Here is a 16,583-nt window from a genome sequence, read left to right as displayed (position 1 = left end):
TGCTTGCCATTTTTGCAAACGATTCCCCTATCGATTCCAGTCGCCTCGAATGACGTCACCGCGTTGCGTAGCGTCATTTACCCAGCAGGAAACATGGCGCCTAAGCGGCACAAATGCTCAAAAGTTTGGTTATACTTTACGAGAAAGGATGACAACAGGGCAACTTGCAATACTTGCAAAGTAGATATTTAATCAAAGGGAGGAAACACTATGAATATGCAAAAGCATTTGCACACAAAACACGCGATAACCTTAAATGAATGTTGTGTTTTTGATCCGCTCCGAACTAGTGAATCTCAACCCAGCAGCAGCGGTAACGTTTGCAGGTCCTCTCCCGTTAATACGGCAGGTAACTAATCAACTAACATTGCATATTATGTTAGCGCGATTTGCCTTATTGCAAAACCTGCTATTATTGTACATTGCATTTAGATGACCATGACGAGAGAGACAGACAGAGTCTGGCTGTCTCAGATGCTGGCAGTTCTCGCTGCAGTCTACCGGTAGCTTCTCCTTTCACAGAGGCGGGGAAAAGTAAAATGACACAGGCCAGGATAGACGAATGTCACCGAGCAGTAACTAAGTTTGTGGTAAAAGGCTTGCACCCATTTGCCACAGTAGATGCCCCCGATTTTCGGTGAGTGAATGTGTTTAATTGTAGGCCAAGTCAGGGAATGTCAAATTTGCGTGTTCTCCTTTTACCAGATGTTTCATCCTTTTCCATTTCTGAGCTGAAACATGTGTTGAAGGCAGCCGTCACTGCAGATGGATGGGCAAGTTTTAGTCAAGATCATTACCTCACAGTAACGCTGCATTATGTCAGGAATGGCCAGGCTCAAGAAAAAGTCCTCAAAACCAAACCAGTGTACCAGGCACAGACAGGGACAGCTGTAGCAGAGGAGACTGATGAGATCTTGGAGGAGTATGGTATCAAAGACAAGGTTGTGGCAGCCACTGTTGATAATGCGGCCAACATGGATGTAGCTGTCAAAATAGTTGATGGTTGCAGAATTGCACTGTGCACAGTTCCATTGGACTTGAGTTGATTGTATTTGTTGCTGGCTGATGTAGTTTTATTTTTGAGTGCTCAGCTCATATATACTTTTAAAAAGGTTAGTGTAAATGTTACTGGACATTCTTGTGTAATTGCCACAGAATAATTTATGTTATACTTTGTTATTGCTACAGAAGAATATTTATTTTATTATTATTTTACATTTACACATTTTTTTCTGGGGACCCCATGGCACCCCATCGAGGAGCCGTAGGCTGTGGATCTCTTAAGATCTCACTGTTGGGTTTGTAAGGTCATGGTACTCCTAAATTTCTATCTTGTTCAAAGATAAGATATAATACAAAGTTCTAAGTTAATCGACCTGTGTGTTCTCCTTTTTTAAAAATAAGAATCGATAGGAGAATCGATAAAGAATCGAATTGTTAAACAGAATCGAAAATGGAATCAGAATCGTGAAAATCTTATCAATTCCCATCCCTATATACTACTACACATAGTTCTGTACAAATGACTAACAAACAGAAATGCTGTATGCACCTCTAATCAGCAGCTCTAGCTGGGGTATTCTAGACTAAAGCATTGAATCTTCAGCCGGGATTTAAAAGCTGAGACTGAAGGGGCATCTCATATATTAGCAAGCAGATAATGCCACAGCTTTGGGGTCCAGTACCTAAAGGCTTGACCTCCCACTGTTACTTTATTATTCTTTGAATCTTAGGTAGGCTGTAATCTATAGATAGATAGATAGATACTTTATTAATCCCAAGGGGAAATTCACATACTCCAGTAGCAGCATACTGATAAAGACAATATTAAATTAAAGAGTGATAACAATGCAGGTATACAGACAGACAATATCTTTGTATAATGTTAACGTTTATCCCCCCGGGTGGAATTGAAGAGTCGCATAGTGTGGGGAAGGAACGATCTCCTCAGTCTGTAAGTGGAGCAGGACATTGATAACAGTCTATCGCTGAAGCAGCTCCTCTGTCTGGAGATGATACTGTTTAGTGGATGCAGTGGATTCTCCATCATTGATAGGAGCCTGCTCAGTGCCCGTCGCTCTGCCACAGATGTCAAACTGTCCAGCTCCATGCCTACAATAGAGCCTGCCTTCCTCACCAGTTTGTCCAGGCGTGCAGTGTCTCTTTTCTTTATGCTCCCTCCCCAGCACACCACCACGTAGAAGAGGGCGCTAGCCACAACCGTCTGGTAGTACATCTGCAGCATCTTATTGCAGATGTTGAAGGATGCCAGCTTTCTAAGGAAGAATAGTCGGCTCTGTCCTTTCTTACACAGAGCATCAGTATTGGCAGTCCAGTCCAGTTTATCATCCAGCTGCACTCCCAGGTATTTATAGGTCAGCACCCTCTGCACACAGTCACCGCTGATGATCACGGGGTCCATGAGGGGGCTGGGCCTCCTAAAATCCACCACCAGCTCCTTGGTTTTGCTGGTGTTTAGTTGTAGGTGGTTTGAGTCACACCATTTAACAAAGTCCTTGATTAGGTTCCTGTACTCCTTCTCCTGCCCACTCCTGATGCAGCCCACGATAGCAGTGTCGTCAGCGAACTTTTGCACGTGGCAGGACTCCGAGTTGTATTGGAAGTCCGATGTATATAGGCTGAACAGGACCTGAGAAAGTACAGTCCCCTGCGGTGCTCCTGTGTTGCTGACCAAAATGTCAGACCTGCATTTCCCGAGATGCACATACTGAGGTCTGTCTTTAAGATAATCCACGATCCATGACACCAGGTATGAATCTACTCCCATCTCTGTCAGCTTGACCCTAAGGAACAGAGGTTGGATGGTGTTGAAGGCACTAGAGAAGTCCAGAAACATAATTCTTACAGCACCACTGCCTCTGTCCAAGTGGGAGAGGGATCGGTGTAGCATATAGATGATGGCATCCTCCGCTCCCACCTTCTCCTGGTATGCGAACTGCAGAGGGTCAAGGGTGTGGCAGACCTGTGGCCTCAGGTGGTGAAGCAGCAGCCGCTCAACGTGTTCTCTGGTTTTTTAATGATAAGCTTACTAGATTAAGGAGTTTGACTTGAGATATGAAAATCACACATTTAGCATCTCTTATTTAATAAATCATTATACCACTAAAGGTTTGCAGGGGGCCAAACCCTGCATTGAAGAAAAGGTAGAAACTATCTACGGATAGGATATCAATCTGTTAAAGGACACACTCACACTGTGTCAGTTTAGCCTTGGGATATAAGTGCCAACTCTAGTGTATACTGGGACCGAGTCTATTCTGAGAGATCAACTTAAATTCCTGGAACTTGGTATTGATTCATTAATTAGTAAAAATAAGCTGCCTGCACAACCCTTGAGAGGCACACTAATTTATAACTAAACAATTTCTCCCGGCTGAAGACCTTTATAAAGTGAATATTTGGTAGGCAGACTAGGTGGACTGGTGACTTGATGGGTGTGTGTTATGCCCAACAGTCAACACCTTAGGCTTTAGCAGGAACTCGGGGACATGAGGTATCAGAACCGAGAGTCAGTTGAACAATGAGGGAGGCAGAGACAGCAGGTGTGACCACTAAAACAGTGTATTTACTGAAATAAAAAATGTTCAAAGGGGACAATATTAGCGATGCAATCAACAAAACAATACTGCAATAAGTAAATAAGATGGAAGCAAAAAAAAAAGCAATGTTCATTTAAAGTTAAAAAGAGTACATCCACCATATGGCACACATCCATAACAGAGAAAAAAAAATTCTGAAAAAAAAATAAATTTTAATGGGCTCCAACGAGTCAACCCTTAAGTTAACAAATATCATTAATTCCCTGCTTTTACTTTATATCAACAAACTCAAAGTTAAAGCAGGCTTCACACTCTTTAATCCTGCACGTATTGGCCTTCTCCTGGTCTAAACTGAACTCCCCCCTTGGATGACAAGGAGGCCAGCTGTTATTCTGGGTCAACCATCACCTGACCTGAGACTAAGTCCCATTTCTCCCTGGTCATGTGCCTCACCTAGATGATATCAACACCCATCACACCGCACACGTTCATACGTAGCTGATTCTCTGCAGCACACCATATCATGTCCACTCTGCCCACTCACAGCTCACACCCTCCACACACCAGTCACCTCCTCTGCAGCACCGCCATTCCTAAGCAAGATGGCTGCACCAGGAGAACATTGGGAAGAGGCACAACAGGATGTATGGACGTGTCTCTCTTGAGGGCCTGTAAAATGGAAACACGTGTCAACCTGTCTACCCCCAGTTCAACAGACGGCTGCTCCACATGTGCACCCGGAGAACAAAACGCTAAGTACATAGGTGTCCCTTTTCTTTTATTATAATAACAGTGCCTGGAAAGAACTAAACACAAATAGGAGAAAGTGCTTTTAAAATATCACAGTGAGGCGTTTCTTCACGGAGTGTGAGAAAGTACTTTAATGGACTGGGGTGTGGCATTGTTGGGATAGACTACAGTCCATTATGAAACATCCAAAATGTAAGCAGAAGCTGAAACAAAAGAACACAGCCATCAGAAATGCAGCAGTGGCAGAAGAGCAGAGCTTTCACTGACTGGAATGTGCTGTCATCCAAACAGACATGCAGCCATGATTATTAGGAATAGACGGCCAAAGTAAACCCAAATAGTAAGCCACGGATCAACAAAGATATTAAAGTTATTCTTTTTGGAAAATTGTTTGTTCTCTGGGAAAATAAGAGAGAAAAAAGTAGGTTATGAAAGAAGGATAAAGTAGTCTATTAAACAAACTAAAATGACATACAGAGAAAAAAATCAAGAGCATAGTAGTCCAAAGCAGGGCTGGAGTGATCTGTACGTTATTACGGGACTGAGTGCAAAGATAAAGGTGACCTTTCCAACGCTAATGCGATAAATGATTTTCTTACAAGATCTGAAGCTAGTGAATTTAATATCCAGAATGAAAAGATAAGTGAGATTCTTATTTAAAAAAATGGTAGAAATTTTACTGGGGTGAAGAGGTTCCATGGACATGGTTTTCACTGCTCATCATCCCCAAGAAAAGCAGCAAGAACAAAATCAGCCACCATATATGGCCTTCACAGATTTCACCCAGGCTTTTGTCTTGGTGAACTCCTAAGCTCTCTGATTGTTCCTGGCAAAAATTGGCTTCCCAGATAAATACATCAAAGTAGTGCGGCTGTTGCATAACAATATGTCAGCCATAGTATTCTGTACCAGTAATGAAGAGACTGAACTGTTCAGGGATAACATGGGAGTCGAGCAAGGAGGTGTCATTACTTCCACCCTTTTCTCCATCTTGTTGGTGGAAATCTACAAGGACATAAATCATTGTACAGGATTGATGGACAACTCTTTAACATCAGCAGAGTCAGGGCAAAAATCAAAACTACCATCACCTCCATCATGGCACTGCGGTATGCTGATGACAATGCCCGCCTAGTGGGTAGCTCAGAGCAAGAGCTGCTGCCCATGCTAAATGCATTTGTGAAGGCTTACATGCAGCTTGGTTTTGCACTCAGTTCACAAAAGCCTCAAAACCTGGACCAACCACCTCCTGGTAACTGTACTCATGCTATGCTGCCAGCCACTTTGTTGACAACACCAAGACAGCCCACTGTCTTCCAAAGTAGAAGATGATGATGAAATGTACCATCAGCTTGGACATCCAAGAGTGGTGTTCTCAGGTCTAACAAAAAGGGTCTTTCAAAACTGATACATCAAGGCCAGAACAAAAATTCTGGTATATGAAGATGTAGTACTTGCCACCCTACTTTACAAGTCAGAATCTTGGACAACGTACAGCAGGCACCTGAGGGCTTCTGAGGCCTATCAGCAAAGATGCTTCAGACAAATTCTCAACATTAGCTGGGAGGACAAATGTACAAACTCCACAGTACTGGAAGAGGCCAGCATCCCTACCATCACTGCCACTATTGCTCAACACCAGCTCAGATGGATGGGCCAAGTGAACTGAATGCCAGACTCACACATGCCCAAACAATTATTTACTCCCAGCTTCTCACAGAATAATATGCAACAAGAAGTAAAAAAAAGAGTTATAAGGACAAATGTTTGGAGAAATATCATGAAGTGCCACATACTGCAGCTGTTAACAGTTGGGAGATGTCAGAAACTGACAGAACGACCAGGAGAGAACATGTTTGTGAGAGTGCTGCATGTTACAATGAAAATCTCCAAAGTGCTGCAGAAATCAAGTGTAGACTCAGAAAGGAGAGAGCTGCTGCTGAAAAGACACAACCTATAACTACCATCTTCCCTTGCCGACACTGTTCAAAAATGTGTGGGTTTAGGATTGGCCTGTTTACCCACCTGAAGACCCTAAAGTATCAGAACCCAGAAGGTAGAAAGTCATAATTAATTTTGAGTGACTGCCAATGATGATGATTTTCTGTATTTACAGTATGTTCCAATTTAGATTATTGACAATGTGGGTTCCTTGATGGTTCTGCTAAGCTATTATTTCTGAGAGGTGAACATACAGTAGCTCTTAATATCAAATATCACATCTTTTGAATTTTTGACAGAGAAAAGTTGACATTATTGCACCATCTTACTACACGGTCCACTTGATGGGTTTTTCATCCTTCCCATGATATGCATCCCATCATCACAGTTGATAACAGAACAAGAATCATCGCTTTGTCTCAGGTCACTAGTGTAAGAGTGTAAATAGTAAAGGAGAACAAACACAGCCATGAGAAGCCCCTGTGGATTTTGAAATAATATTCTGTACTCTATCTCTGAGCGCTAATACATTGTTCAAACTCTCAATCAATATGAGTCTGAATAAGACATGACATTGAGGAAAAACAAGCAGATAGTGCTCTGACATTTGAGCTGGAGAAAAGATAACAAGCACAGCTCCTCCGCACCTTTGTTTGCAAATTTGTTGGCAACCTTGAGAGAGCTAAGAAGATGTTTTTCATCAGATATTCAAAGCAATTCACTGTATAGGGGTGAAGGTTACTGGCCCTAGAGTTGATCAGACCTTTGCAATGTGAGTAATAATTGATCATTACTACAGATCCAGCACAACATCACAGCTCTGGGACCAGTTAAAAAACAAATGAAAAACTGGAGAGAGTTGCTTGAAATGTGACTTCAGGAGCCAACCTGACATGCCATCTGGCCCCACTGCCCTGTTGAGCTAAAATTGTCCCTGTGGTGGATAGGAGGGAAATGCTGCTGTATTTTCTGCAGAAAAGATGTACTCTAAATGCAATCAGCACTAGCTTCACCTTCTTAAACTTAAAAGTATACAAAGTGGGCAAGTTGTCCATTTAACACAGTGTGATCCATCCTGACATCATTTTCAACATCATTGCCAGGTTTAGTAGTCTCTCAAAATCAAAATTTAAAAAGCTCCAACAGTTTAGCAGACATGCTGCCAAAATTATTGGAGTTGATGTGAATGATTTGATATGTGTGTGCCAGTGATGAAGCAACTGGAAATCAGCTCAGCGGATGACAGGTGCCTGCCCACTACATGCAGTGCCCACGATCACTCTTTCAAGGGGCACAGCTGCCCATATAAACTGCTCTGCAAATGCCCTTTCTCTGCAGAAGCAGACTTTTTAACAAAAAACAAAAAAAAATCAGACATTTTAAGATTATGGGGTGAAGAGTGTATTCATAAGTATATCGAATATTCAGTAGGTAAAATTCTTATGTCAATTTGTTGAAATAGTTTTCAAAGTATTGCATTTAAATACTGCCAGTATTGCTAGAGTTGTGAATTTTTTAACCTATTGTCTCTATTGCTTTTTACTTTTTTCTATTTGCTTGCAACCAAGAAGGCAAATCTTATGTTTTCTTGTGTAAACATGAACAGACAAAACCCTTGAACCTTAAATCTTAAAGCTCAAAGCCCAGTGTCAAGGTGAACTGAATAAAGCAGCGTTGACAACAGACACATAGATGGATGGCACTGTCAGCTCTTCGGGGCTTACTGTCAGTCTGAGATTTTTTTTACAATGACAACAAAATTGGATAACTAAATATGGACACACATTGCTGCTCATACATGCCAAGCAATACAGTCTCTCAGAGAAGAAAATGAAGCCCAATGAATTCAGTGAAGTGAACAATGAGGGAATGTATATGGAATGAGATCACCCATAATGGCATATGCAGTGGGACGGTCACACTACTAATCAGTGATCTAGCATCTTTCTACTTTCCACAAGATACAGCTTTTCATGAATACGTTTGTTAGTTTTCTGATTCTGTCTGTTGGGGAGGTGGCCGGTGGCTGCATCAGATATTAGAAAGTCACCTTGGCATGGCGAGAGGGCCTGTGTGCCTCAGACACCTCTTCTGCCTGACAATGAAATGCTCCTGATATGGTGACTCAAGCTAAACTAGCTTAAGAGGAAGAACCAGACAAAGCACAATCCATTGAAATGCTCATGATAATCTCAGATAAATCAAAGAGAACCTCTCCTGAAATGGCCTACCACGTCCCTCTTCTGATTACAGGCCTGTGAGTGGTGTGTGCCTAGTGGCTGGAAGGCCCAGTCTGATAAAAACTGGTTGCTTACTACCTAAAGGGTAAAGGGTGAGGGTCAGGTGTAATGGCAGTCAGAAAACAGGAACAGTGTGAGGAATGCAGGCATGCTATACATCACCAGTGACAAGTAGCTTTTAAAACGTGGAATGTAACTTCTCTGCTGGAGGAGTCAAGAGGTTGTGCAGGAGAATGAACAGTACAGGGGAGGCAGAGTCCAGATCATCTCTATGCACTGTACTGGTTCTGCATCTAGACTTGTCGATCAAGCATGGTTCCTCTCCAACTACGGAAATGCCCAACAGAAGCGGTCCCAGGCAGGTATCTGGATACTTGAAATCACCAAACCAAGGGTCCATAAAGTTGGGAGTCTTTCTTTGGGGTGGCATACAGATGGGAGTTTGCATTGGTCATTTCAGTGTGACTTTGATTTGTAGAGAGGGAAGCTTCAACTGTTACTTTTCTGCATGATCAAATAACTATTCAGAGTATGCAGCCTTTTAAAAGACATTTGGTGCTTGAAAGGGCACCATCTACTGATTCTGTAGTCCTGTTAGGAGACTTCACTGTTCACTTTTGGAATGACACCTGAAGGGACACGATTGGGAGGAACACACATGACAAGGAAACGCATTACTGAACTTTTATTGTATTTCTGTGTTAGTTCATAACGGGCACCATGTTTGAACACAGAAAGGGTCCCACTGTAAGTGTACATGTTACCAGAATCCTGTAAGCCAAAGGTCAATGATTGACTTCATATGTTAGCATGAAGCATGTCTACAAGATTTGACTGAGACGTACCTGTATCTCAAAAAGGCATCAGCTGCATCAGTGGCAGAATCAGGAGCCCAGCTGTGGATGTAGTATGAGGAGACCATGGAGAACGCCTTTCGAAAAGCTTTGAAAAAGCTCCAACAAACTATTTGATAACTTAAAGAAAAGCAGGTTGTTCTTAGCAAGAATGGGGAAACATTGACCAAAGCTGGAGATATTGTCAAAAGGTAGAAGTAACACTTTGAGGAACTCCTAAACCTGTGGAACACTTCCAATGTACAGAAAGCACTGCTAGTGGCATTGGTTAGGGTTGGGTCCATCTCTGTGGTTGATGCGGCTGTGACAATTACAAAGTTCTACAGTGGCACGGCCAGAAATGCATTAATGACAGGGACAGTGCCTTGGAATTGGAAGCCTAGGGTGGTGGACCCCATCTTTAACAAAGAAGAATATGGGATGTGTGCCAACTGCAGAATGATCACACTTGGCAGCCGCAATGAGAAAGCATATGCTGGGGCACTGAAACAGAGATTAGGTCCAATGGTTCACCTTGATCTACAAAGAGCAATGTGGACTTCAGCCTGGTCATTGAGTGGCACACCAATTCTTTACCCTTTCAAAAATGTTTGAAGATTTTGATGGAAATTTGACAGTCATGTCTGCATGTACTTCTTAAATATGGACAAAACAGGGCAGTGTAACCCTTAGAATCATTTTAGAGGTGCTTCAAAAGTAGGGTTCTTGGGCCACTGCTGTCTGCCATTTAGTTCCTGTATTTGTTGAACTTGGTGTTATCGTGAATCCTTGAGTTCAATGTGAGCATTAGACTTCGCTAAGAACTTCTCGTCTCCTCTCATATTCAAGACTTTCGTGTGTAAGATGTCACAAAAGGTCAAAAAGTACATAGTCTGGCAACTTAAGGATTGCATCTCTGCTGTTTTAAAATGGCTTCTTCAGACTGTGATGTCCAGCAAACACTGGAGCAGTTCATACCTGAGTTCATGCAGAAGTGAGGAGGGTAATGAAGACAAAATCGGATGCCACTGTGAACAATGCTACACATCCTCTCTGACCCACCAACACTGAGGACGTTCAGCCAACAAATGAGTCAATAAAAGTGTGTTAAGAAACGCTATGGGGGCTCCTTTATACCAACAGCAATATGCCTTCATAATGCCACACCATGACTGCTCTCTACTCATTTGACAAGTCAGTCATTTTTTAATTCTTTCATGTGATTGAGGGAGGTCATTTCTTATGACATTTATATATCTCTTGAAGTTCTGTAAAAAGCTCAAATTTCCCTTGAGACAAATTATTACCTATCTAATTAGCACATCCAAATCTGAGGTGATGGTGCTCATCTGCACAAAAACAGCTTGTTCTCTTCAGATAAGGAGTGAGCAGCCGCCTCCAATTGAGGAGTACAAGTGCCTTGGGGTCTTGCTCACGTTTAAGGTGACTGTACGCTGTGTGCAGCAATCTGGCGGACAGTGTACCAGGCTGCTGTGCTGAAATGGGAGTTATGTTCTCAAATGGAGTTTCTGATTTACCTGCCAGCCTGTCTCCCCATCCTCACCTGTGCCCACAAGCTCAAAAGAATGAGATCTCGAGTATAATAAGCAAGTGATAGATTAGTGATATTGGTAGACGCTGGAGTAGAACTGCTGCTTCTTGCAGATGCCAGTTGAAGTATTTTGGTGATGGAGTTCCCAAGATATGGCCCAATGAGTGAAGAGCTGAGTTTAGATCCTGGAAGGATTATACAGTACGTCTCTGCCAGCCTGGGAATTCCACAGGAAGGCTTGGATTAAGATGCTAAGGATAGGATGGCCTGGTCATGCCAGGTAAGTTTGTTGCCACAGTGATCATCATCAGGAGTTAGTGAAGTACAAATGATGATGATAATGATGATGCGTTCAATACAGTAATAACTGCTTTCATCTTTCTTAACAGTGTGAAACTAAGATTGGTGCAGGAAAGTTGTGGAGATGGTAATTAGATGTTACTACAGCTAATGCCACACTTTTTACCTGTGGTGCCATACTGTTCTGTTAGGGTGCTTCTCTTAGTGAATAATGCAGAGACAGCGAGAAAGATGGAGTCGAATCAACTGGTGACCACACAAGTATTACACACGCGGAATGTCAAGACTACCCATCATATCGTATAGATTGTACAACAAGGGTGATCAAATAGATTTGACCGGGTGTTATGACTTCCAAAGGTGCCCATCAAACCCCAGCTGGATATCAGGGCAAGTGCAGGATCTTTATGTAATAAAAAAGCTTATTCTCACAATAGGCAGAGTTACACTATGAAGCTTCAAAGAGCACCAAAGGCATAAAGAGGTTCCCATCAACACCATGCAATCAGTGGGGGCAAAGTCCCAATAGATAATCCAAGATGTTATCAAAAATCAGAGCACAGGTTCAAAATATCCAAAAAAATCGCAATTAAAGAAAAATTACCCCTACGCACTTTCGAAATTAACCGCTTGGAAGACCCTAAGGAGGTATAGGGCCGTGACTGGCAGGTGGATCACCCACTAAACACATGGAACATAGCACAGGCATAGAAAACAAAGCAGACAATAAGCAAAAGTAGAATGAACATACATACACACATAAGACAGAAAACGAGACTTGGAGGAACCGTGGCTGAGATACACCACCTGGCGCCAGACTCTGGCTGAACAAATACTCATTGGGCCAGACTGTAACCCCCCGGCCACCACAACAAGTTCTCCTGCTCACAATTCACATTTATATAAGTTAATACAGTGTACCAAGTAAGAACTCAAGCATGTGTTGCATTGAATTCATTCGGTATTTTTATTAATGATAATTATACTCATTTGTTTCCTTATTAAAATCAAGAGGTGTTGCACCCTATCGAGCAACTTCTGCTGATTTGCCAAGAAGTAACATGGAAGTTGGTTGAAACAGAGCCACTGTAACTAGACAAGTGAAAATATACTTTCAGTTCCAGTTAAGAGAGCAGTGGTTATGCAGGGTAGCTGGACTGTCAAGGGGACATCTGGGACAGAAAGGAGACAAGGACATCAGGAGCCAGAAAAAGAGTCGGTCAAAGCAGAGAGTGAGAGAACTGCCAAAGAACATCTCTCCCTGCTGTGCTGTTCAGTCAGACGCCACCAGAGGACATTGTTCTCTGTCTATGAACTTAGTGCCCCAGAATTAAATTCACGTTGGACACCTTAGAGATAATCAGGTCTCAGAAAGAAGCCAGGAAATCCTCAGGGGTCCTTCAGACCACCCTCCCTGTTTGTCTGTCTTTTTATTTATATTTCATATGAGACTGAAAAAATGAACAGGAGACTCACAAGAGTATTATAATTCATTTCTTGGCTGATTCAGCATATTTTTTATGTCCATATCCTTACTTTTTGTTACAGCAAAAATAATCAGTTCCTCAGTCCTGAACACATGCAGTATATGTTGTATGTATGTAGAAATATAATAAAACTGTTCATATCATTATAACAGCAGGTGAACCACTGTGCAGGTTTGCTGGGGTCCAGTTATGCACCACAGTTTATGTTTAAATTGTCAGCTCTGTAAATTGCCTAAAATTGTAGTTTTGCCAAAAGAGGACTTTATTAAGAATGAATACTGTCACTGTGAAGTTCTGATTGGTTGAACATTTACATTTACATAAGCTGCTTGTTAAATGTGTAAATGAGATTGATTTGCATGTTACAGAATTCTATGTCGAGGAACTGTCACTTGTAATATCACCTTGTAAAGAGGGCTGCTACTGCCTCTAAAATGTGCAGAATATTTAAAACTGCCCTGAAGGATCACCGTGCCAATTTATAAATCTCACAGGTCTGATCTGACAAGCATTTCCAAAGGCAGGCCAAGCCACGTAAGGCCCTGCTCCTGCAACACACCTTTGATCATCTTGGAGCAAAGCCGTGGCATACTGACTTAAAGGTCTGCAAAAATCCAAAACGCTCTAATCTCACAGTACTGGCGTTTTTTTGATCTTAGGATGCCAGCTGGCTAATTCCAAAAGGTGACCCAAAACTGCCAATTAAAATCAAAGCTCCGGGAGTGTTCCTTCACTTGATCTGAACTCCACTAAAGCTACATGCATGTGTACAAGAATCAAGCGGAGAACACCCTGGCATTCTCTATTGGCAGCCAGCAAAAATAATTCCCAAATGAATATTAATGGAATATGAAAGGAGTCCCAGATGAAAGCCTGCTGCACTATACACACTTTGAACAGCCCAGTCATTCCAGGAGGCCTGTGTGCTCTCATTCATTCTTTGTTTCACTCTGTGTCTGAGCTGCAGGTTTGAAGGTGCGTTCATAAACATGGGAAATAGTAAAGTTATATGTAGTCCGGACAATCCGAGCCTTATTTAGGATAGTGATTAGATAAAGAATATCTTTAAAGTGCACAGCTTCTATCAATAACTTAACTCATTGCTATGTCACTTAATACAATTAAATAACTCCTTTAGGGTACTAATGGGCTGCTGCAATAATGGAGAACAGCAAACAACATCCTGGCTGATTAAGTGGGAAGAAGAAATGAAGTAAGGACGGGCCTTTGTTTAAGAAAATGGATGGCCCAAAAACCACTGGGGCAACATTCAGTAACACTTGGTGTTGAAGTTTCAATTGCATTCGGTGGGGTGCCTGAAGGTCTGGTGTGACAAGAAATTGTCCAAGTTTGAGTAAGAAAGACCAGAATGTGCTGTCAGGCTGTAGAGGAGCAAGAAGCTTGAAGAGAAGTCAGAAATGGCCAAAGAAAGGAGCTGAAGGTAGACTGACAGAGGCTAACAAGGGCAAAACTGTAGGCAAGAGACCTCCAGCCAGGGCTGAAAGGGGACCACAAAAGACTTTCTGTGATGTGCTGACTATGTGGCCGAGAGCCGCATGGCCTTTTGTTTTAAAATATACTAAGGGCCTTCCCCCCCCCTCGCCAGCGCTATGCGCTGTTGTGAAGAGGTGGGCTGAACGCACCCCAAGGAGCCGTGGTTGCTCCTTCGAAACCCCTCTTAAACGGTGATACAATGGGAAACAAATCATTTTTATTTTTACCTCCTCTTTGCTCGATCAGCTGCTGGCTTGATCTGCATTTCGTGTGGCGCTTCAAACGTTTAAAAGCCTGTACAGCACCTGTCCTTTTGTCTCACTGCCTTGTCTCTCTTCTCCCCCAGACATCCTTAAACACTATGCTGTTCCGTTATTTCCCCCCGAGTAATATTTTCCATTTGTTTGCGCTAATGCAAACTTTACTCTTATTTTTTTGAGACTTTCGAATTTTCCTACTTCCATTATCTCTAACCTGCTCTGCATGTGTATCATGGGACTTGCTTTCAAAGGTTGTAAGTATGACGTGACTTATCCGTCTTGCAGGATGTGAAAGTGTTTCTCTGTCTCTCTTCCAAAGATCAGGTCTCATCGCAAGAAAAAAGTCTTGTATCATCCCAAGATTTTTTTTTTTGTAATAGAGAGAAATATAATGTAAATGTACAACTTATAAAAATAAGCATTATGTGGACTTGTCTCAAGTCTTTCACCTATTTATGCTGTTGCCTTTATTTTCCGTACAGAGTTAGAACATTCTTTTATTATTGTTGTTGTGCTTTATTTGGCATTGTCTAAGGTGACATACAGAAACACACAATCCACCCGGGGGACTGGGAAGTACAAAGCCGTATTTTGTCAGATTTAGATGGGTGACATGATGGTGCAGTGCTTATCCCCAGGAAGATGACCCGTCACTTCACTGGATTGTAGCCTGCCCAGTAACACACAGATTCAAGTCCTCAAAGATCTCCTTTCTTCTTTCCCTCCAGGCTCTCAGGGTGCGCCCACAACTGATTCTTCACTTGCTCTCTTCTTTCTCTACAGATCATCATGGACTCGAACATCACAAAGCAAGCGATGAATGAGATTGAAACAAGGCACACCGAGATCATCAAGCTGGAGAACAGCATCCGCGAGCTGCACGACATGTTCATGGACATGGCTATGCTCGTCGAGAGCCAGGTAAGGCCGCTTCCAGGAGGCTGTTCTGAAGGTCATGGCTCTGGCTCATTCACTGTGCGAGTACACACGACTCGTTCCAATGACAGGTGGCAGCTGGGTGGCTGCAGTCTTCCATATTTTAGTTGGCATACAATATAAAAATCTGCTCCCTTGGAGACATTACAAACATCTCTGTGCCAGTGTGCCAAAAATGTGAGTGGCACAGTGTTCATTATACTGAACTGCAGAATGGCATCAGAGTAAGAGAAACACTTATATTAGGGGACACTCTCACACCAATAGGGAAGGCTCTCCTTGTGCCCCTAAACCCAAAACAACACAAAAAAGGGACAAAGATTGTTATTGATGGGCATTCAGAAAAATAATCATAAAGTACAAAATAAACCAATTGAAACAGAATGTCTGCTGCCCCTCAGGGCTTAACCCTTTTCAAGCCCTGGTCTGCCTGGTAGGGCGTCCGACACACCCGCCCAACAGCTGGTAATGGAGCAGCAGTTCAACAGTGCACGTCATGGAAATGCAGATGCTCCATTCGATACTCGGACTGATGCGTTTGGACCATGTCACGAACAAAGAAAATGATGGGAGTGACATCAAACATTGAGAAGGTGTGAGATGTACATCTGTGAGGGTACAGCCATGTGCTCAGAAGTGACAAAAATTCACTGGCTAAGACGTCTCAAAGAAGCGTTGGATAGACAGATTAGGAGAAGACGTGGCATGTCAATGTCACCTTTGATCAGGTCAAGTGGCGAAAGGTGCACAAACATGCGGACCCTGCAGGACTAATGCTAGGACAAAGAAGTGGCACCACTTTGGATGGTGATTCATGGTCATGCACGTTGGCACTTATTGCCAGCCACATGTTCAGATGGCTAAGCTACAAGCACAGTATGGACATTATTAAAAATGGTAGCATCCAGGTTTTGGATAAAACAGCAGGTTAGGGTTAGGGTTAGGCAGCCGGGACTTTCACTTTTCGTTTTTGACTGCTGCCTGAGGGTATTCTTTCGATGGTATTTATTTCCCACTCCCTTTTCATCACTCTTTGATTTTTTCACTCTGCTCACAGCTCTAGCCGTCCACACCGTCCTCTTTTGACCCCACTTAATCCCATCCTGGTTAGACTCGCCTCCCGACTCCAAGTTTACTGAGTGGCAGGACAGAAGGAGCCTGTAAGCCCCAGCTAAATTTGACGTCTTTGGTTATCTCTGAGACCACTTCTGAAGTCGGGCATTGCTGCTA

At 42.7% G+C, this 16,583-nt stretch overlaps 1 protein-coding gene across 1 annotated transcript in view; it reads left to right on the top strand.

Annotated features, from left to right (window-relative positions):
• LOC114655882 (syntaxin-1A) overlaps positions 1-16,583 on the top strand; it is a 414,537-nt gene that overhangs the window by 392,888 nt on the left and 5,066 nt on the right. Inside the window, exon 8 of the mRNA XM_028807166.2 lies at positions 15,201-15,338. Coding sequence (XP_028662999.1) covers positions 15,201-15,338 — 138 coding nt within the window. The remainder of the gene's footprint in view (positions 1-15,200; positions 15,339-16,583) is intronic.

Source organism: Erpetoichthys calabaricus, chromosome 8 (genome assembly GCF_900747795.2).
Source record: "Erpetoichthys calabaricus chromosome 8, fErpCal1.3, whole genome shotgun sequence".
NCBI lineage: Eukaryota > Metazoa > Chordata > Cladistia > Polypteriformes > Polypteridae > Erpetoichthys > Erpetoichthys calabaricus.
This window is presented reverse-complemented; position numbering and strand designations above follow the sequence as displayed.